Below are 23,630 nucleotides of genomic sequence, written 5' to 3' on the forward strand. Positions count from 1 at the left end.
GTCTTGTTGGAAGGTGAACCTTTGGCCAAGTCTGAGGTCCAGAGCACTCTGGAAGAGGTTTTCTTCCAGGATATTTCTGTACTTGGTCACATTCATGTTTCCTTTAATGGCAACCAGTCATCCTGTCCCTGCAGGTGAAAAACACCCCCCATAGCATGATGCTGCCACCACCATGTTTCACTGTTGGGATTGTATTGGACAGGTGATGAGCAGTGCCTGGTTTTCTCCACGCATACCGCTTACAATTATTTCCAAAAAGTTCTATCTTCGCCTCATCAGACCAGAGAATCTTATTTCTCATAGTCTGGGATATCTTGCACTGAGGAGAGGCTTCCGTTGGGCCACTCTGCCATAAAGGCCTGACTGGTGGAGGGCTGTAGTGATAGCTGACTTTGTGGAACTTTCTTCTGTCTCCCTACTGCATCTCTGGAGTTCAGCCACAATGATCTTGTGGTTCTTCTTTACCTCTCTCACCTAGGCTCTTATCCCATGATTGCTCAGTTTGGCTGGACGGCCAGATCTAGGAAGACTTCTGGTGGTCCCAAACGTCTTCCATTTAAAGATTATGGAGGCCACTGTGCTCTTAGGAACCTTGAGTACTGCAGAAATTCTTTTACAACCTTGGCCAGATCTGTGCCTTGCCACAATTCTGTCTCTGACCTCCTTGGCCAGTTCCTTTGTCCTCATGATTCTCATTTGGTCTGACATGCACTGTGAGCTGTGAGGTCTTAGGCTGGTTTCACATTTACGTTCAGGAGGGCTGCGGATGGATATGTACTTCCTCCCTTCTTCCTCTGTGAAGCTCCGCTTATGCTCCTCCTACTTCTGTAGGCATCCTGTGTTTCCCCGCGTACCCATCTTTAAAATTTTTCACTTTCGTGTGGTCGCCGCACATGTCAAATCGCCGCATGCGAACACATCCGCATACAATGCATGTCCCTGCATACCCAATGTTAAAGATAGGTATGCAGGGAAACGCAGGACGCATACAGAAGTAAGCGGAGCGTAGGCAGAGCTTCACGGAGGAAGAAGGGAGGATGTACACAGCCATCCGCAGCCCTCCTGAACGCAAATGTGAAACCAGCCTTATAAAGACAGGTATGTGCCTTTCTAAATCAAGTCCTATCAGTTTGATTAAACAAAGCTGGACTCCAATGAAGGAGTAGGACCATCTCAAGGAGGATCACAAGGAAATGGACAACATGTGACTTAAATATGAGTGTCTGAGCAAAGGGTCTGAATACTTCTGACCATGTGATATTTCACTTTTTCTTTTTTAATAAATATGCAAAAATTTCTACATTTCTGTTTTTTTTCTGTCAAGATGGGGTGCAGAGTGTACATTAATGAGAAAAAAATGAACTTTTTTGAATATACCAAATGGCCACAATGAAACAAAGAGTGAAAAATTTAAAGGGGTCTGAATACTTTCCGTACCCACTATATATATATATACTAGATTGTGGCCCGATTCTAACGCATCGGGTATCCTAGAATATGCATGTCCCCGAAGTATATGGACAATGATGATTCCAGAATGCGCGGCAGACTGTGACCGTCGCTGATTGGTCAAGGCAACCTTTATGACATCATCGTCGCCATGGCAACCATTATGACATCTACGTCGATACTGTGCCCGTCGCTGATTGGTCGAGGCCCAGGCGGCCTCGACCAATCAGAGACGCGGGATTTCCAGGACAGCGACCAATCAGCGACGGGCACAGTATCGACGTAGATGTCATAATGGTTGCCATGGCAAGTTTTCTAGAATATGCATGTCCCCGTAGTATATGGACAATGATGATTCCAGAATTCGCGGCAGACTGTGCCCGTCGCTGATTGGTCGAGGCAACCTTTATGACATAATCGTCACCATGGCAACCATTATGACATCTACGTCGATACTGTGCCCATCGCTGATTGGTCGAGGCCGGGCAGACTGTGCCCGTGGCTGATTGGTCGAGGCAACCTTTATGACATCATCGTCGCCATGGCAACCATTATGACATCTACGTCGATACTGTGCCCGTCGCTGATTGGTCGAGGTGAATTCGCGGCAGACTGTGCCCGTCGCTGATTGGCGGCCTCGACCAATCAGAGACACGGGATTTCCAGGACAGACAGACAGACAGACAGACAGAAAAACCCTTAGACAATTATATATATAGATAATGCATATACACATATGTGATACTCTTAGTTTATTTGTTTAATAAACACCTCAAATACATAGCTATTTGCACATATATCAAGTTGTGCTTACACACACACAAGTTTACATACCCCAGCAGAATTTTTGCTTTCTTGGCCTTTTTACAGAGAATATGAATGATAACACAAAAACTTTTTCTCCACTCATGGTTAGTGAAGCCATTTATTGTCAAACTACTGTGTTTTCTCTTTTTAAATCATAATGACAACCGAAAACATCCAAATGACCCTGATGAAAAGTTCACATACCCTGGTGATTTTAGCCTGATAACGTGCACATAAGTTTACACAAATGGGTTTGAATAGCTACTAAAGGTAACATCCTCACCTGTGACCTGTTTGCTTAATCAGTGTGTGCATAAAAACTGAGAGAGTTTCTGGGATCCAGACAGACTCTTGCATCTTTCATCGAGCCACTGACATTTCTGGATTGTAAGTCATGGGGAAAGCAAAAGAATTGTCAACGGATCTATGGGAAAAAAGTAGTTGAACTGTATAAAACAAGAAAGAGATACAAAAAGATATCAAAGGAATTGATAATGCCAGTTAGCAGCATTCAAACTGTGATTAACAAATGTAAAATCAGGGGATCTGTAAAAACAAAACCACGGTCAGATAGACCAACAAAAATGTCGTCCACAACTGCTAGGAAAATTGTTCGGGATGCAAACAAAAACCCACAAATACCATCAGCTGAAATACAGGACTCTCTGAAAACTAGCGGTGTGGCTGTTTTAAAATGCACAATAAGGAGGCATTTGAAGAAAAATGGGCTGCATGGTTGAGTCGCCAGAAGAAAGCCATTGCTGCACAAATGCCACAAAGTATCTCACCTACAATACGCAAAACAGCACAGAGACAGGTCTCAAACCTTTTGGAACAAGGTAGTTTGGAGTGATGAGACGAAAATTGAACTTTTTGACCACAACCATAAACGTAACATTTGGAGAGAGGTCAACAAGGCCTATGATGAAAGGAACACCATTCCTACTGTAAAGCACGGAGGTGGGTCACTGATGTTTTGGGGATGTGTAAGCTACAGAGGCACAGGAAACTTGGTCAAAATTGAAGGAAAGATGAATGCAGCATGTTATCAGCAAATACTGGAGGCAAATTTGCAATCAGCCAGGAAGCTGCGCATGGGATGTACCTGGACGTTCCAACATGACAACGACCCAAAACGCAAGTCCAAGTCGACCTGTCATTGGTTACAGCAGAAGAAAGTGAAGGTTCCGGAGTGGCCATCTCAGTCTCCTGACCTCAATATTATTGAGCTACTCTGGGGAGATCTCAAGCGCACAGTTCATGCTAAACAGCCCAGTAATTTACCAGAACTGGAGGCTTTTTGCTAGGAAGAGTGGGCAGCTTTACCATCTGAGGAAATAAAGAACCTCATCCACAACTACCACAAAAGACTTCAAGCTGTCATTGATGTTAGAGGGGGGCAATACACGGTATTAAGAAATGGGGTGTGTGAACTTTTGATCAGGGTCATTTGGATGTTTTGGGGTGTCATTATGATTTAAAAAGAGAAAACACAGTAGTTTGACAATAAATGTTTTCACCCACTAACAATGAGTGGAGAAAAAGTTTTGGCTCATTTGTAGGCTCATGTTTACTATTTGACTGGTCATGCATTTCAGATTTACCGTGCAGTGTAATTACTTGGTATATGCTTTGTATTTTTAAATATGTTTGAATAAAAATGATTATTATATTTTAACAATGTTGGAAAGTTTTTTCACCCCTATTGTTCTGAGATGGATCTCAATTGTTTACTTGCATTATATTTGTACTAGGGGTCTTTACCGCTACTATGATGGATCTGTATTAGCCTTCTCCTCAATTTGTTTATGTTCATTTCAAGCAGCTTATGTCCTCCATAGGGAAGAATTGAAGTTGCACAATAGTTGAAATAAAGATCTATTTTACAGCAGCAGATACACAATCAAAAGTTGCTATGGAGCTTCAGCTCTAGAAAATAAAGCATTGTTTTTCTCACCCCACTTCGTGTAAATCGATGAGGACCAAGAGAAGACTCCATCTGTAACAGAAAAAGTGGGCATAAAAAACATACGCACTATTAATAAAAGTACAGAAAAAGTCAAAATCCAATCATAGCCTAAAATTCTTCATTGGCGTAATATGTCTTCTTATTCTACACTATACTGATCATTATTGGTGTGTGTATGTGTATTTTTTTTATATAAATATATATACCTTTATTGGTGCATGTGTGTGTGTATTTATATATACTGCACCTTCTCCATAGTACATAAATCAATAGCCCAAACAGAAGCCCATAAAACTTTTATCTAAATTAATCTTAAAAACAATGGACCAATATCGCCTCCAAATCTATATAAGGCCTCCATAACACATACGTAAAAAAACAACACTGACGCTATCAGTGTTTTGGATGAGTGTGTTCATTTTTACCATCAGTGTCATCATTTTCAGGAACGGATTAAGAAAAATAAATTACAAAGCTTCTCCTTTGCAATGTTAAATATGGACAGCATACAAATGGCACACAGTTGTCAACCATGTGCTGCCCATGTTTTTGTGAACCCATAGACTTGTATTGGCCCTTGTAATCCGTGCTGCTGGAAAAAAAACGACCATGTCTCTTTGAGTTTTGCCCGGACATATGGTTAGTGTTACAACACGGACATGTACATAGCGGCATTGGTAATAATGATTGTGTCTGGTATCTATGGAAAAACGGATGCCACATATACTGGAAACACGGGTGGAGGAGGTCTAATGCTTCTGATATACGAGTTGTAAAGAAGTCACTGGCAAAGTGCTGAATGGGAGTTATGTTTCATTGAGGCTATTAGCTTCAGTGATTTGAAACCCAGAAGTTTTTGCTCCAGCTCCCTAATCGTTGAGAGGGGTTAAGCAGCCATTTTAATGGCTGAGTTTTTTAGAACAACCATAGAGTGGGTGGGAGGTTGTTCTCCATATCTTCACCCCAGGATGTGGTCTGGGATAAAAATTGACAAGCCATTTGAGTCATTAGGTGTTCAGTGGGTCTGGAGCCGGCAACTCCAGAGAAGTGGATTTTTGTTAAACTTTTTGTTATATCCTGAGCAGGCGGAACCTCGCAGTTGTATACCATTTTGTTTTGTTTACCGATTTTGCCCAAAGGGCCATGTTTATTTCACAATGGTTTATGCCACATGTATAATAAACCAGTGGAAGATGTAAAGAGACATTGTACCTGCATATACCTCCTTGTGCAGTCGCGTTAGCTGATGAACCACAGTTGGTGCAGGCAAGATTCCCAGGAAGCAAGTGTGACTGCTGTGGACAAACCGAATGTCCTGGGTGAAGGCGGCTAGAGCCATGGAACAGTGGTAAGACAAAATGGAGGAGCTGATCATGCACCTGATCCTAAGCTAGCATCAGCAGCACCAGCAGCATCGGGAGCATCAGCAAGTACAGCAGGAGACAAATAAACTTTTCATGCAGCAGATTCAACAGCTGCAACGACAGATGGAACTCCTGACAGGATGTCCACAGCAGAGAAATCGTCCCTCACCAAGTCAAGGTGATGACAAATATGTCTGGGATGCAAAAAATTACCCCGGCCGATGATGTGGCAGATTTTTTTACTGTGTTTGAAAGGGTGGCAGAGCGGGAGAAGCTGCCGCCAGAGCAATGGATGGAGGTGATGGTCCCCTATCTAACTGGCAAACCCCAGAAGGCTTATTATGACTTGACCTTACAAGATGTCCGGGAATGTGCCAAACAAAAAACTGAGATACTGGCATGCTCAGGGGTGACTGTTATAGATCCCAATGGCTAGGGGATCGCACTGGACAAGCAAAAAATAACTCAAATAACGGACGAGCTCTAGGGTGATGGAACCTGGGCTGACCGCTGCCCTACTCCTGACAAACACAACTAGAAATAGCCAGGGAGCGTGCCTACGTTGATTCTAGACGCCTCGCGCCAGCCTAAGAGCTAACTAGCACTGCAGAGAAAATAAAGACCTAACTTGCCTCCAGAGAAATAAACCCCAAAGGTATAGTTGCCCCCCACATGTATTGACGGTGAAAATGAGAGGAAGGCACGCACATAGATATGAAAATAGAGTTAGCAAAACGAGGCCCGCTATAACTAGAAAGCAGAAGGATACAAAAGGGGTCTGAGCGGTCAGCAAAAAACCCTAATCAAAAACCATCCTGAGATTACAAGCACCCATGTGCCAACTCATGGCACATGGGGAGCACCTCAGCCCACTAGAGCTTCCAACTAGCATAGAGTAATATTTAGCAAGCTGGACAAAAAACAAAACAACTGAAAAGCATAACTTAGCTTATCCTGAGAGATCTGGAAGCAGGTAGTCAGAACCAAACTGAGCACATCTGAGTACATTGATAGCCGGCAAGGGAATGACAGGAAAGCCAGGTTAAATAGGAAACACCCAGCCTCAGATGGACAGGTGGAAACCAGAGACCGCAACCCACCAAAGTCACCCAGTACCAGTCGTAACCACCAGAGGGAGCCCAAAAACAGAATCCACAACAGTACCCCCCCCTTGAGGAGGGGTCACCGAACCCTCACGAGAACCCCCAGGGTGATCAGGATGAGCTCTATGGAAGGCGCGGACCAAATCAGTCGCATGAACATCAGAGGCGACCACCCAGGAATTATACTCCTGACCATAACCCTTCCACTTAACCAAATACTGGAGTTTACGTCTGGAAACACGAGAATCCAAGATCTTCTCAACAACATACTCCAATTCTCCCTCCACCAGCACCGGAGCAGGAGGCTCAACCGAAGGAACAACGGGCACCTCATACCTCCGCAATAACGACCGATGGAACACGTTATGAATAGCAAACGATGTTGGGAGATCTAAACGAAAAGATACAGGGTTAAGAATCTCCAAGATCTTATAAGGACCGATGAACCGAGGCTTGAACTTGGGAGAAGAGACCTTCATAGGGACAAAACGAGAAGACAACCACACCAAGTCCCCAACACGAAGTCAGGGACCCACGCGGCGACGGCGATTAGCAAACTGCTGAGCCTTCTCCTGAGACAACTTCAAATTGTCCACCACCTGATTCCAAATCTGATGTAGCCTGTCCACCACCACGTCCACTCCAGGACAATCCGAAGGCTCCACCTGACCAGAGGAAAAACGAGGATGAAACCCCGAATTACAAAAGAAAGGAGAAACCAAAGTAGCAGAACTAGCCCGATTATTAAGGGCAAATTCGGCCAGTGGCAAAAAGGCAACCCAGTCATCTTGATCAGCAGAAACAAAACACCTTAAATAAGTTTCCAAGGTCTGATTAGTTCGCTCCATCTGGCCATTCGTCTGAGGATGGAATGCAGACGAGAAAGACAAATTAATGCCCATCTTAGCACAAAACGTCCGCCAAAATCTAGACACAAACTGGGATCCCCTGTCAGAAACGATATTCTCCGGAATCCCATGCAAACGAACCACGTTCTGAAAAAATAAAGGGACCAACTCAGAGGAGGAAGGCAACTTAGGCAAGGGTAACAAATGAACCATCTTAGAAAAGCGGTCACACACAACCCAGATAACGGACATTTTCTGTGAGACAGGGAGATCTGAAATAAAATCCATGGAAATGTGCGTCCAAGGCCTCTTCGGGATAGGCAAGGATAACAACAACCCACTGGCCCGAGAACAGCAAGGCTTAGCCCGAGCACACACTCCACAAGACTGCACAAAGGTGCGCACATCCCTTGACAAGGAAGGCCACCAAAAAGACCTGGCCACCAAGTCTCTAGTACCAAATATTCCCGGATGACCAGCCAACACAGAAGAATGGACCTCGGAGATGACTCTACTGGTCCAATCATCCGGAACAAACAGTCTTTCTGGTGGACAACGATCAGGTTTATCCGCCTGAAACTCCTGCAATGCACGACGCAAGTCTGGGGAGACGGCGGACAATATTACCCCATCCCTAAGGATACCAGTAGGCCCAGAGTCTCCAGGAGAGTCAGGCACAAAACTCCTGGAAAGAGCATCTGCCTTCACATTCTTTGAACCTGGCAGGTATGAAACCACAAAATTGAAACGAGAAAAAAAACAACGACCAACGAGCCTGTCTAGGATTCAGACGCCTGGCAGACTCAAGGTAAATCAGATTTTTGTGATCAGTCAAGACCACCACACGATGTCTAGCACCCTCAAGCCAATGACGCCACTCCTCAAATGCCCACTTCATGGCCAAAAGCTCCCGATTACCCACATCATAATTGCGCTCGGCGGGCGAGAATTTTCTAGAAAAGAACGCACATGGCTTCATCACCGAGCCATCGGAACTTCTCTGTGACAAAACCGCCCCCGCTCCAATCTCGGAAGCATCAACCTCAACCTGAAAAGGAAGTGAAACATCTGGTTGACATAACACAGGAGCAGAAGAAAACCGGCGCTTAAGTTCCTGAAAGGCCTCCACAGCCGTAGGAGACCAATTAGCAACATCAGCACCCTTTTTAGTCAAATCAGTCAAAGGTTTAACAACACTGGAAAAATTAGCAATGAACCGACGATAAAAATTAGCAAAACCCAAGAACCTCTGAAGACTCTTAACAGATGTAGGTTGTGTCCAGTCACAAATCGCCTGAACCTTGACGGGATCCATCTCAATAGTAGAAGGAGAAAAAATGTACCCCAAAAAAGAAATCTTCTGGACTCCGAAGAGACATTTCGAGCCCTTCACAAACAGAGAATTGGCCCGCAGGACTTGAAACACCTTCCTGACCTGTAGAACATGAGACTCCCAGTCATCAGAAAACACCAAAATATCATCCAAATACACAATCATAAACTTATCCAGATATTCACGGAAAATATTGTGCATAAAGGACTGAAAGACTGAAGGAGCATTAGAAAGTCCAAAAGGCATTACCAAATACTCAAAATGGCCCTCAGGCGTATTAAATGCGGTTTTCCACTCATCACCCTGCTTTATCCGCACAAGATTATACGCACCGCGAAGATCTATCTTAGTGAACCACCTAGCCCCCTTAATGCGAGCAAACAAATCAGTCAATAATGGCAATGGATACTGATATTTGACTGTAATCTTATTCAGAAGGCGATAATCTATACAAGGCCTCAGGGAACCATCTTTTTTAGCCACGAAAAAAAAAACCTGCTCCCAGAGGGGACAAAGATGGACGAATATGTCCCTTTTCCAAGGACTCCTTAATATAATTCCGCATAGCAGTATGCTCTGGCACTGACAGATTAAATAAACGACCCTTAGGGAACTTACTGCCAGAAATTAATTCTATAGCACAGTCACAATCCCTATGAGGAGGGAGCGAATTGAGCTTAGGCTCCTCAAAAACATCCCGATAGTCAGACAAAAACGCAGGGACCTCAGAAGGAGTAGATGAAGCGATTGAAATCAGAGGTGCATAATCATGAACCCCCTGACATCCCCAGCTTAACACAGACATTGTTTTCCAATCCAGGACTGGATTATGAGTTTGTAACCATGGCAGACCAAGCACTAGTACATCATGTAAATTATACAGTACAAGGAAGCGAATCACCTCCTGATGAACGGGAGTCATGCACATGGTCACTTGTGTCCAGTACTGCGGTTTATTCATAGCCAGTGGTGTAGAGTCAATTCCCTTCAAAGGAATAGGAACTTCCAGAGGCTCCAGACTAAAACCGCAGCGTTTGGCAAATGACCAATCCATAAGACTCAGGGCAGCGCCCAAATCCACATAAGCATCGACGGAAATGGATGACAGTGAACAAATCAGAGTTACAGACAAAATGAACTTAGACTGCAGAGTACTAATGGCAAAAGATTTATCAACCTTTTTTGTGCGTTTAGAGCATGCTGATATAACATGAGCTGAATCACCACAATAAAAACACAATACGTTTTTTCGCCTATAATTTTGCCGTTCACTTCTGGACTGAATTCTATCACATTGCATAGTCTCAGGTGCCTGTTCAGAAGACACCGCCAACTGGTGCACAGGTTTGCGCTCCCGCAAACGCCGATCAATCTGAATGGCCATAGTCATAGACTCATTCAGACCTGTAGGCGCAGGGAACCCCACCATAATATCCTTAATGGCCTCAGAAAGACCATCTCTGAAGTTTGCAGCCAGGGCGCACTCATTCCACTGAGTAAGTACCGACCATTTCCGAAATTTTTGACAATATACTTCCGCTTCATCATGCCCCTGAGAGAGGGCTAATAAAGCCTTTTCAGCCTGAATCTCCAGGTTAGGTTCCTCATAGAGCAATCCCAGTGCCAGAAAAAACGCATCCACACTGAGCAATGCAGGATCCCCTGGTGCCAATGCAAATGCCCAATTCTGAGGGTCGCCCCGCAGGAAAGATATTACAATCTTGACCTGCTGAGCAGGGTCTCCAGAGGAGCGAGATTTCAAAGAAAGAAACAATTTGCAATTGTTCCTGAAATTCAGGAAGGTAGATCTATCTCCAGAAAAAAACTCTGGAATAGGAATTCTAGGTTCAGACATAGGAGTGTGAACAACAAAATCCTGTATGTTTTGAACTTTTGCAGCGAGATTATTCAGGCTGGAAGCCAAACTCTGGACATCCATATTAAACAGCTAAGGTCAGAGCCATTCAAGGGTTAAGAGGAGGTAAGAAGCAGCTAGACAGCAATTAAAGGCTAGGCAGCAAAACTCTGAGGGAAAAAAAAAAAAAAATTTCCCTTCAACACTTCTTTTTCTCCTGCTTCAGCCCAAACAATTAACACTTTGTGGGCCGGCTATACTGTTATAGATCCCAATGGCTAGGGGATCGCACTGGACAAGCAAAAAATAACTCAAATAACGGACGAGCTCTAGGGTGATGGAACCTGGGCTGACCGCTGCCCTACTCCTGACAAACACAACTAGAAATAGCCAGGGAGCGTGCCTACGTTGATTCTAGACGCCTCGCGCCAGCCTAAGAGCTAACTAGCACTGCAGAGAAAATAAAGACCTAACTTGCCTCCAGAGAAATAAACCCCAAAGGTATAGTTGCCCCCCACATGTATTGACGGTGAAAATGAGAGGAAGGCACGCACATAGATATGAAAATAGAGTTAGCAAAACGAGGCCCGCTATAACTAGAAAGCAGAAGGATACAAAAGGGGTCTGAGCGGTCAGCAAAAAACCCTAATCAAAAACCATCCTGAGATTACAAGCACCCATGTGCCAACTCATGGCACATGGGGAGCACCTCAGCCCACTAGAGCTTCCAACTAGCATAGATGTCATGATCTCTGCAGGCAGAGATCATAGCAAGCCTATAGAGGGACAAGCTCTCGGAAGATGGAACTATACTGACCATGAACTAAGCCTGCCGCGCAACTAGAAATAGCCAGGTAGCATTTCCTATTTATCGCTAGATGCCCAGCTCTGGCCTAAGACCTAAATAGCTAGCAGAGGGAAATATAAGACCTGGCTCACCTCTAGAGAAATATTCCAAAGAAGACAGTAGCCCCCCACATATAATGACGGTGAGTTCAGATGAAACAACAAACGCAGCAGGAAAATAGTCTTAGCAAATTTGAGGTCCGCTTACTAGATAGCAGAAGACAGATAGAATACTTTCATGGTCAGCAGAAAAACACTAACAAAACACCATCCAGAGATTACCTTAAACTCTGGCATTAACTCATAACGCCAGAGTAGCAATCCCTGATCAACGAGAGCTTTCCAGACACAGTAACAAAACTTCAGCTGTGAACTGGAACAAATAGGCAAAACAAAACATGGACAAAAGTCCAACTTATCTAGTAGTAGTCTAGAAGCAGGAACAAGCACTGAGAGGCATCAGATAACATTGTTGACCGGCAAGAAACCACCAGAGAAATGAGCTTAAATAGCGACACCCACTACTGATGGAACCAGGTGAAACAGGAAAGAGGATGACAAGTCCAATTCCACAAGCGGCCACCGGGGGAGCCCAGAATCCAAATTCACAACAGTACCCCCCCCTCAAGGAGGGGGCACCGAACCCTCACCAGATCCACCAGGGCGACCAGGATGAGCCCTATGGAAGGCACGAACAAGATCAGAAGCATGAACATCAGATGCATTGACCCAAGAATTATCCTCCTGGCCGTAACCCTTCCAGTTGACCAGATACTGGAGTCTCCGTCTGGAAACACGAGAGTCCAAAATCTTCTCCACAACGTACTCCAACTCACCCTCAACCAACACCGGAGCAGGAGGCTCAACTGAAGGTACCACAGGTACCTCATACCTGCGCAATAACGACCGATGAAAAACGTTATGAATGGAAAAGGACGCAGGGAGGTCCAAACGGAAAGAAACAGGATTAAGAATCTCCAATATTCTATAAGGGCCGATGAACCGAGGTTTAAACTTAGGAGAAGAGACCCTCATAGGGACAAAACGAGAAGACAACCACACCAAATCTCCAACACAAAGCCGAGAACCAACACGACGATGACGGTTGGCAAAACGCTGAGTCTTCTCCTGGGACAACTTCAAATTGTCCATAACCTGCCCCCAGATGTGATGCAATCTCTCCACCACCGCATCCACTCCAGGACAATCCGAGGATTCCACCTGACCGGAGGAAAATCGAGGGTGAAACCCCGAATTACAGAAAAACGGGGACACCAAGGTGGAAGAGCTGGCCCGATTATTGAGGGCGAACTCTGCCAATGGCAAAAAAGCAACCCAATCATCCTGGTCAGCAGAGACAAAACACCTCAGATATGTCTCCAGGGTCTGATTAGTCCGCTCGGTCTGGCCATTAGTCTGAGGGTGAAAAGCAGATGAAAAAGACAAATCTATGCCCATCCTAGCACAGAATGCCCGCCAAAATCTAGACACAAATTGGGTACCTCTGTCAGAAACAATATTCTCAGGAATACCGTGCAATCGGACAACATTCTGAAAAAACAGAGGAACCAACTCAGAAGAAGAAGGCAACTTGGGCAGAGGAACCAAATGGACCATTTTAGAGAAACGGTCACAGACCACCCAGATGACAGACATCTTCTGGGAAACAGGCAGATCTGAAATAAAATCCATCGAGATGTGTGTCCAAGGCCTCTTAGGAATAGGCAAGGGCAACAGCAGTCCGCTAGCCCGAGAACTACAAGACTTGGCCCGAGCACAAACGTCACATGACTGCACAAAGACTCGCACATCTCGTGACAGGGAAGGCCACCAGAAGGATCTTGCCACCAAATCCCTGGTACCAAAAATTCCGGGATGACCTGCCAATGCAGAAGAATGTACCTCAGAGATGACTCTGCTGGTCCAATCATCCGGAACAAACAGTCTATCAGGCGGACAACGATCCGGTCTATCCGCCTGAAACTCTTGCAAGGACCGCCGCAGATCAGGAGAAACGGCCGACAAAATTACTCCCTCCCTAAGGATACCTGTGGGTTCAGAATTACCAGGAGAGTCCGGGTCAAAACTCCTAGAAAGGGCATCTGCCTTAACATTCTTAGAACCCGGTAGGTATGACACCACAAAATTAAAGCGAGAAAAAAATAAAGACCAGCGCGCCTGTCTAGGATTCAGGCGTCTGGCAGTCTCAAGATAAATCAAATTTTTGTGGTCAGTCAATACCACCACCTGATGCCTAGCCCCCTCGAGCCAATGGCGCCACTCCTCAAACGCCCACTTCATGGCCAAAAGCTCCCGATTCCCAACATCATAATTCCGCTCTGCGGGCGAAAATTTGCGAGAAAAGAAGGCACAAGGCCTAATGACGGAGCAGTCGGAACCTTTCTGCGACAACACTGCCCCAGCTCCGATCTCCGAAGCGTCAACCTCAACCTGAAAAGGCAGATTCACATCAGGCTGACGCAACACAGGGGCAGAGGCAAAACGGCGCTTAAGCTCCTGAAAGGCCTCCACAGCATGAGGGGACCAATTAGCAACATCAGCGCCTTGTCTGGTCAAATCAGTCAGTGGTTTAACGACATCCGAAAAACCAGCAATAAATCGGCGGTAAAAGTTGGCAAAGCCCAAAAATCTCTGAAGACCCTTAAGAGAGGAGGGCTGAGTCCAGTCACAAATAGCTTGCACCTTGACGGGATCCATCTCAATGGAAGAGGGAGAAAAAATATACCCCAAAAAGGAAATTTTCTGGACCCCAAAAACGCACTTAGACCCCTTCACACATAAAGAATTAGACCGCAGAACCTGAAAAACTCTCCTGACCTGCTGGACATGAGAGTCCCAGTCATCAGAAAAAATCAGAATATCATCCAGATATATTATCATAAATTTATCCAGAAAATCGCGGAAAATATCATGCATAAAAGACTGGAAAACTGAAGGGGCATTAGAAAGACCAAAAGGCATGACCAAATACTCAAAGTGGCCCTCGGGCGTATTAAATGCGGTCTTCCACTCATCCCCCTGCCTGATCCGCACCAAATTATACGCCCCACGAAGATCAATTTTAGAGAACCACTTAGCACCCTCTATACGAGCAAACAAATCAGTAAGCAATGGCAATGGGTATTGATACTTAACAGTGATCTTATTCAGAAGCCGATAATCAATACATGGTCTCAAAGAGCCGTCTCTTTTTGAGACAAAGAAAAACCCAGCTCCCAAGGGAGAAGAAGATGGACGAATATGTCCCTTTTCCAAAGACTCCTTTATATATTCCCGCATAGCAGCATGTTCCGGCACAGACAGATTAAACAAACGACCCTTGGGATATTTACAACCCGGTATCAAATCTATGGCACAATCGCACTCACGGTGCGGAGGTAACGACCCAAGCTTGGGTTCGTCAAAGACATCTTGATAATCAGAGAGGAACTCAGGGACTTCAGAGGGAATGGACGACGAAATAGAAACCAAAGGTAAGTCCCCATGAATACCCTTACATCCCCAGCTCAACACAGACATTGCTCTCCAGTCCAAGACTGGGTTGTGAGACTGCAACCATGGCAATCCCAGTACCAAATCGTCATGTAAATTATACAGCACCAGGAAACGAATAATCTCCTGGTGATCCGGATTGATACGCATGGTTACTTGTGTCCAGTATTGTGGTTTATTATTAGCCAATGGGGTGGAGTCAATCCCCTTCAGAGGAATAAGAGTCTCCAAAGGCTCTAAATCAAAACCACAACGATTGGCAAAGGACCAATCCATAAGACTCAGAGCGGCGCCAGAGTCAACATAGGCGTCCGTGGCAATGGATGACAAAGAGCAAATCAGGGTTACAGACAAAATAAACTTAGACTGAATGGTGCCAATGGAAACAGACTTATCAAGCTTCTTTGTACGCCTAGAGCATGCTGATATAACATGAGTAGAATCCCCACAATAGAAACACAATCCATTCTTCCGTCTAAAATTCTGTCGCTCGCTCCTGGACAGAATTCTATCACACTGTATACTTTCTGGCGTCTTTTCCATAGACACCGCCAGATGGTGCACCGGTTTGCGCTCCCGCAGACGCCTATCAATCTGAATAGCCATTGTCATGGACTCATTCAGACCTGCAGGCACAGGGAACCCCACTCCTAGCACAGACCATTTACGGAATTTTTGGCAGAAAACCTCAGCTTCGTCTTGCCCCTGAGATAGTGCCATCAAAGTTTTTTCTGCCTGAAGTTCCAAATGAGGTTCCTCATAAAGCAAGCCCAAGGCCAGAAAAAACGCATCCACATCGCGTAACGCAGGATCCCCTGCTGGCAATGAGAAGGCCCAATCTTGAGGGTCACCCCTGAGCAAGGAAATCACAATCCTAACCTGCTGAGCAGGGTCTCCAGCTGAACGAGACTTCAGGGACAAATAAAGCTTACAATTATTTCGGAAATTCTGGAAGCTAGCTCTATTCCCTGTGAAGAACTCCGGCAAAGGAATTCGCGGCTCAGATACCGGAGCATGTACCACAAAATCTTGTAAATTTTGTACTTTCGTGATGAGATTATTCAAACCCGCAGTTACACTCTGGAGATCCATTATTGTCAGGTGCACACAGAGCCATACAAAGATTAGGAGGAGAGAGAGAAAAAAGACTGCAGCAAGGCAGACTGGAGGAAAAAAAAAAAAAAAATTTCAGCAGACTTCTTATAACTCTCCTTTATCAACCTGGGTCTTTAACACTTTAGTGGCCGGTCAAACTGTCATGATCTCTGCAGGCAGAGATCATAGCAAGCCTATAGAGGGACAAGCTCTCGGAAGATGGAACTATACTGACCATGAACTAAGCCTGCCGCGCAACTAGAAATAGCCAGGTAGCATTTCCTATTTATCGCTAGATGCCCAGCTCTGGCCTAAGACCTAAATAGCTAGCAGAGGGAAATATAAGACCTGGCTCACCTCTAGAGAAATATTCCAAAGAAGACAGTAGCCCCCCACATATAATGACGGTGAGTTCAGATGAAACAACAAACGCAGCAGGAAAATAGTCTTAGCAAATTTGAGGTCCGCTTACTAGATAGCAGAAGACAGATAGAATACTTTCATGGTCAGCAGAAAAACACTAACAAAACACCATCCAGAGATTACCTTAAACTCTGGCATTAACTCATAACGCCAGAGTAGCAATCCCTGATCAACGAGAGCTTTCCAGACACAGTAACAAAACTTCAGCTGTGAACTGGAACAAATAGGCAAAACAAAACATGGACAAAAGTCCAACTTATCTAGTAGTAGTCTAGAAGCAGGAACAAGCACTGAGAGGCATCAGATAACATTGTTGACCGGCAAGAAACCACCAGAGAAATGAGCTTAAATAGCGACACCCACTACTGATGGAACCAGGTGAAACAGGAAAGAGGATGACAAGTCCAATTCCACAAGCGGCCACCGGGGGAGCCCAGAATCCAAATTCACAACACATAGAGTAATATTTAGCAAGCTGGACAAAAAACAAAACAACTGAAAAGCATAACTTAGCTTATCCTGAGAGATCTGGAAGCAGGTAGTCAGAACCAAACTGAGCACATCTGAGTACATTGATAGCCGGCAAGGGAATGACAGGAAAGCCAGGTTAAATAGGAAACACCCAGCCTCAGATTGACAGGTGGAAACCAGAGACCGCAACCCACCAAAGTCACCCAGTACCAGTCGTAACCACCAGAGGGAGCCCAAAAACAGAATCCACAACAGGTGACTATGTTTGTCTGAGCTCAAAGAGTCCACCACCTGGCATAGAGTCCACCACTTATAAACCCCTTCACTCCCAAATATTCGATTTGCTGCATCTAATGCAGAAGTGGTTGCAGCTGGACTCATAATGCAGTCATAATGGATAGATTTATCCACTCCCTTCCCAGGCAGTATAGACCTGGGTTGCCCAGGGGATCCCCAAAATGTGGATGACCTGGTGGGCCTAGTGAAAAGGTAGCAGGTGGTCGATAGATCCCCAAGAAAGCCAGGTGATGTTGCATCCCCATACTGGGGTACACAGAGGGAGTCCGAATCCCAAAAGAGGGGTAGTAGAGGCACCACTTAGGGGAGTCTAAGGTCCCAAGGGATCGTTGAGTGGCTGCCAAAGGCTGCTGGTAAAGACTTGCTATGCTGGAAATGTCACAGTCTTGGACATATAGCTGCTCATTATCCTATTTCGTATGAACATGTGGACTGCAGCATGGGTAGGCGCTGTTCTTACTATGCCTACCATTTCAGCAGTGTGAAGTGCATGTACCGTAACAATAAATGGGGTACTGGTGTACTCTTGGACTTGGGGAGGTTGGTGACCCTGGTAAGAGCTACACTCCCTCACCAGTTGATCCCTGGGAAACATGTGGGCATCCGCTGTATTCATGGGGATGTCAAGGACTACCCTGTTGCCAGAGTTACTATAAACACAAACTGTGGGGCTGAGTCCCATGAGGTTGGAGTGGTTATGGACCTGCTACACCTAGTGATGATAGTGCGAGAGTTTAGCTTGTTATGGGACTTATGACAGAAGGTGAGGCTACCAAGTGACTGAGACAAGAGCCGATTCAACCATGATAAATACCCAATGCAGTTTGAGACGGATGAGTTCCCCCTATGTGCCCTTGCTGTTGACAAGAACAAGAAGGTGGCCGAGAATCCTGAACTGGGGGTTTCTGGAGGAAATATTGGGACTGCTCAAATGCGCGGGATCTTATGCTAAAAGGGGCATTTGACAATGTGGCTGTGATAAATGGGGTTGCTCAAGAGCCGGGGGCTGACACCAGGTTTCCACATTTTGCTTTAAATGAGGAGCTGCTATATTGGGTCACTAAACTAAAAGAGGAAGTGGCAGAGCAGTTGTTCGTACCGGGTCCCTATAGGCGTAGGGTACTAGACCTGGCCCATTCTTATGTCTTGGGTGGGCATCTGGGAGTAGACAAAACTCAAGAAAGGGTCCTTCAGAGGTTCTACTGGCCTGGATGTCACAGAGAGATTGTTAACTACTACTAGTCCTGCCCTACATGTCAGCTAACTGCTCATGCATCCCACTTCTGGAGTCCCCTAGTACCGTTTCACATTATAGAGGTGCCTTTGACTGGATTGCCATGGACCTTGTAGGGCCTCTAGTTAAGTCCGCCAGGTGTCAACAATATATCGTAGTGGTGATGGACTATGCAACATGGTACTCGGAGGCAATACCACTGACAAACTCCTCCGCCAGGAGTATAGCCCGAAAGCTAGTTCATATTTTCTCCTGGACGGGCTTGCCAAAGGATATTCTGACAGACTAATGAACTCCTTTTAGGTCCAAAGTGATGAGGGATTTGTGTTAGGCTCTCCAGATTACACAACTCCAGACGTCGGTGTACAACCTGCAGACAGACGGTCTGGTGGAGAGGTTCAATAAGATTTCAAAATCCATGATTAACAAGGTCGTGGAGAAGGATGGCCAAGACTGGGATGGTCTACCGCCATACCTGTTGTTCTCTATCAGGGAAGTCCCACAGGCCTCTACGGGTTCTCACCTTTTGAGCTGCTATATGGACGGTACCCTCGGGGACTTCTGGATATTGCAAAGGAGACCTGGGAAACAAAGGTTACCCCCCACCGGAGCATCATTGAGCATGTGGCCCAGATGCAGGACAGTATAACGAAGGTGATGCCGACTGTGATGGAGAGACTCGTTCAAGCACAAGAGGCCCAAGCCAGGGTCTACAATTAGTCAGCAAGACTGAGACAGTTTAGCCCTGGACACCATATGTTGGTGTTGATACATATGTTGGCCAAGTGGCAAGGGCAATGTGAGGTTGTCGAAAAGTCGAGTGACATCAACTACAAAGTCCACCAGCCAGGGACAAGAAATCTGTATTAGGTGTGCCGCATCAGCCTCTTAATAATGTGGTGAGACAGGAAACCAGTGGAAGCTACGTGTCTGGGGACCAATCTTGAAGCCAAGGTCGAAGATGTCACAGTGGCAGAGACACTGTCGCTGGCACAGAAGCAACAGTGCCGAGAGCTGCTTCGGCGAATCTGGGACCTGTTTTCGGAGTTGCCAGGATGTATGCAGGTTGTGGAGCATGAAATCCTGACAGAACCGCATGTGAGGGTGAACCAAAAGCTGTATCGGATTCCCAAAGCCCGCCGTGAGGTGATCTCCAAGGAATTGAGGAAAATGTTGAGCCTGAGCATCATCGAGGAGTCAAAGATCGGCTGGTCCAGCCCCATTGTCCTTGTGCCAAAGCTGGATAGAGAGTGGCATTTCTGTAATGACTACAGGGAGCTAAATGAGGCGTCCAAGTTCAACGCATATCCGATGCCCTGGGTCAATGAGCTCGTTGAGAAGCTAGGGTCAGAACAACCATAGAGTGGGTGGGATGTTGTTCAACAAGCTTTCATTACCAAGGAAATTGATTATTTCCTCAAATTGCACCAATCCAGGGCACACTTCAATATTGTGCGTTCTCCATGCTTGAAAACAGCTATAAAGGGAATGTATCATCTGATAATGACATTTTAATTGATTGCAGTAAAATTAGGATTTACCAAAAACAGACACACATATATATTTTATGAAAAAAAAATATTTGGTATTTTCACAATAAGCTACAAAGAAATTATCACATGATTACAGCAGATCAGAGAATGGTAAATTTGTAGTTCTTATTCATACTGTCTAAAAAAAAGTACTCCATTATTTATCCCAAAATGGCACAAATAAAAACTACAATAAACACATGTAGAGCTCTGTATAGCTTTCCCCTGTTACTCCCTGATATCTGGTCTCTGTCACTTCCTGGAGATTATAAAAGCCTCAATACACATTAGAGCAACCTGACGATTTTGGTGGGTCCAGCAAACGATCTGATGTGTACAGGGCCTCTTGACTCTCCTCCAACTGATGATTTTTAGTGAAAGAAGATCATTTAATTTCAAACACCTGATTCCCCTTGTTTTGGTTGCTAGGGTCACATTGCGTTAGGGCAATCCGTTAAGCGCATAGCGCTAGCGGATTGCGCTAACGCAATGCTTCTCTAGGGTCCGCGTTCGGCGTCCCCGCTAGCGCAGATCCCCGATCTGCACTAGCGAGGAACGGACCTCGGGCGCGCCGCGGACGCTGCAAGCAGCGTCCGAGGTCCGTCACTCAAATGACGGCACATCGCTAGCGCACGCCCAATGTGGGCGGGCGCTAGCGACGCGTTCACCATTACAGGCTATGGCGGCGTTAACGGACTACGTTAACACCGCGTTATGCCGCGGTGTAACGTAGTCCGTTAAACGCGGTCACATAACGCAATGTGACCCTAGCCTTACTGAGCCTTCATGTGTGTGAGGGGATCGGGAGAGATCACAGTCACCGAACAAAGGTAGGGCCCACAGCTATCTGATGTGCATTGCTTACTTAAAGGGAACCTGTCAGCAGGATTGTGCACAGTAACCTACAGACAGTGTCAGGTCAGCGCTGTTATACTGATTAAAATGATACCTTAGTTGATGAAATCCATCTTGTGGTTGTTATTTAATTTTATTTTCAGTTTTGAGTTAATTACATGCTTCGGGGCGTGCCTGCCGGGGGGTCTTCATGTGGTGCTCTAATTAGCTATTCATAAAGAAGACTGCTAACAGGTCACTGATCCCTCAGTGGCCTGCAAATAAGTTAACATAATGAATATTATATATACATACTAAAAAAACAAAACCCTTCTGCATGCTGGGCCAGCATATGGCGTAGCAAAAGTATTTAGTCAGCCAACAATTGTGTAAGTTCTCCCACTTAAAAAGATGAGAGAGGCCTGTAATTGACATCATAGGTAGACCACAACTATGAAAATTAAAATGAGAAAACAAATCAAGAAAATCACCTAGTCTGATTTGGCAAGATTTATTTCGGAAATTATGGCGGAAAATAAGTATTGGTCACCCAAAAACATGCAAGATTTCTGGCTCTCCCAAACCTGTAACTTCTTCTTTAAGAGGCTCATCTGTCCTCCACTCATTACCTGTAGTAATGGCACCTGTTTTAACTTGTTATCAGTATAAAAGACACCTGTTCACATCCTCAAACAGTCACACTCCAAACTCCACTATGGTGAAGACCAAACAGCTGTCGAAGGACACCAGAAACAAAATTGTAGCCCTGCACCAGGCTGGGAAGACTGAATCTGCAATAGGCAAGCAGCTTGATGTGATGAAATCAACTGTGGGAGCAATAATAAGAAAATGGAAGACATACAAGACCACTGATAATCTTCCTTGTTCTGTGGCTCCACGCAAGATCTCATCCCGTGGGGTCAAAATGATCACAAGAACAGTGACCAAAAATCCCATAACGACACTGGAGACCTAGTGAATGACCTGCATAGAATAGAACTGGGACCACCATAACAAAGGCTACCATCAGTAACACACTACGCCGCCAGGGACTCAGATCCTGCAGTGCCAGACGTGTCCCCCTGCTTAAGCCAGTACATGTCCGGGCCCGTCTGAAGCTTGCTAGAGAACATTTGGATTATCCAGAAGAGTATTGGGAGAATGTCATGTGGTCTGATGAAACCAAAGTAGAACTGTTTGGTAGAAACAAATCTCATCGTGTTTGGAGGAGACAGAATGCTGAGTTGCATCCAAAGAACACAATACTGAATGTGAAGCATGGGGGTGGCAACATCATGCTTTGGGGCTGTTTCTCTGCAAAGAGACCAAGACGACTGATCCGTGTACATGAAAGAATGAATGGGGCCATGTATCGTGAGATTTTGAGTGCAAACCTGCTTCCATCAGCAAGGGCATTGAAGATGAAATGTGAATGGGTCTTTCAGCATGATAATGATCCCAAGCACACCGCCAAGGCAATGAAGGAGTGTCTTCGTAAGAAGCATATGAAGGTCCTGGAGTGGCCTAGCCAGTCTCCAGAGCTCAGCCCCATAGAAACCCTTTGGAGGGAGTTGAAAGTCCGTGTTGCCCAGCTACAGGCCCAAAACATCACTTCTGTAGAGGAGATCTGCATGGAGGAATGGGCCAACATACCACCAACAGTGTGTGCCAACCTTATGAAGACATACAGAAAACGTTTGACCCCTCTCATTGCCAACAAAGCATATATAACAAAATATTGAGATGAACTTTTGTTAATAACCAAATACTTATTTTCCACTATAATTTGCAAAAGAAATCTTGCCAAATCCGACAAGGTGATTTTCTGGATTTGTTTTCTCATTTTGACTCTCATAGTTGTGGTCTACCTATGATGTCAATTACAGGCCTCTCATCTTTTTAAGTGGGAGAACTTGCACAATTGGTACGTGACTAAATACTTTTTTCCCCACTGTATAAGACATCTATCTCATCTCCAAGTTACAATAGCAGTAACCAGATACCCACTGCAGCCAACACAGCATCATACCGTCTTGAATCTTTGAAGCCTCCTGATGAGCTGAATAGCGAAACGCGTCGAGGCGATGCGGCATTACATCTAGGAATCTAATGATAAGTACCATCTACTTCTAACACTACTTTATGTGTCTCACTGATACTTGTCACATTGCAGGTTTATAGCATGATGGCTGCAGTGGGTATCTGGTTACTGCTATAGTGACTTGGAGATGAGATAGATGTCATATGTGTAGACAGCCCACTTGCGAGCAGGGATTCGTAGCTACTCATCAAAGGATAATATCACCTGCCAAAAGCTCATCCTGAGACATTTTTTGAGGTGATTTTGGTCTTTAGTATATAGAAGGATTTTATCCTTTTTCTTTTGCTACCTCATTATCCCTCCCATTTTTTTATTTTTTTTGACAGCCTACTGGCATTTCTAACTTTTGTAAATGACATAGCAGTCCATTAATGTGGATGATTGTCCTGATAGACTTATGGCTACGCTACATGCAGTCTATTGACGGCCACCCAAGGGTTTACATCAGGGCATTGCAGGGATATTAGAAGAAGCCGCTGAGGAGTGGAGGTGCCAACATCGCTCTCCCTAGGGTGGCAACCTCCGCTGTTAGGTAGGGAACAGTGGAGGGTATTAA

The 23,630-nt window shown here is 45.3% G+C and overlaps 1 protein-coding gene across 2 annotated transcripts in view; it reads right to left on the reverse strand.

Annotated features, from left to right (window-relative positions):
* UNC13D (unc-13 homolog D) overlaps nt 1-23,630 on the reverse strand; it is a 136,585-nt gene that overhangs the window by 85,240 nt on the left and 27,715 nt on the right. For both annotated transcript variants that reach the window (XM_077251796.1, XM_077251795.1), the window contains exon 2: nt 4,214-4,255. In XM_077251796.1, the coding sequence (XP_077107911.1) occupies nt 4,214-4,255 (42 nt within the window). The remainder of the gene's footprint in view (nt 1-4,213; nt 4,256-23,630) is intronic.

This window comes from Ranitomeya variabilis, chromosome 4 (genome assembly GCF_051348905.1).
Source record: "Ranitomeya variabilis isolate aRanVar5 chromosome 4, aRanVar5.hap1, whole genome shotgun sequence".
Lineage (NCBI taxonomy): Eukaryota > Metazoa > Chordata > Amphibia > Anura > Dendrobatidae > Ranitomeya > Ranitomeya variabilis.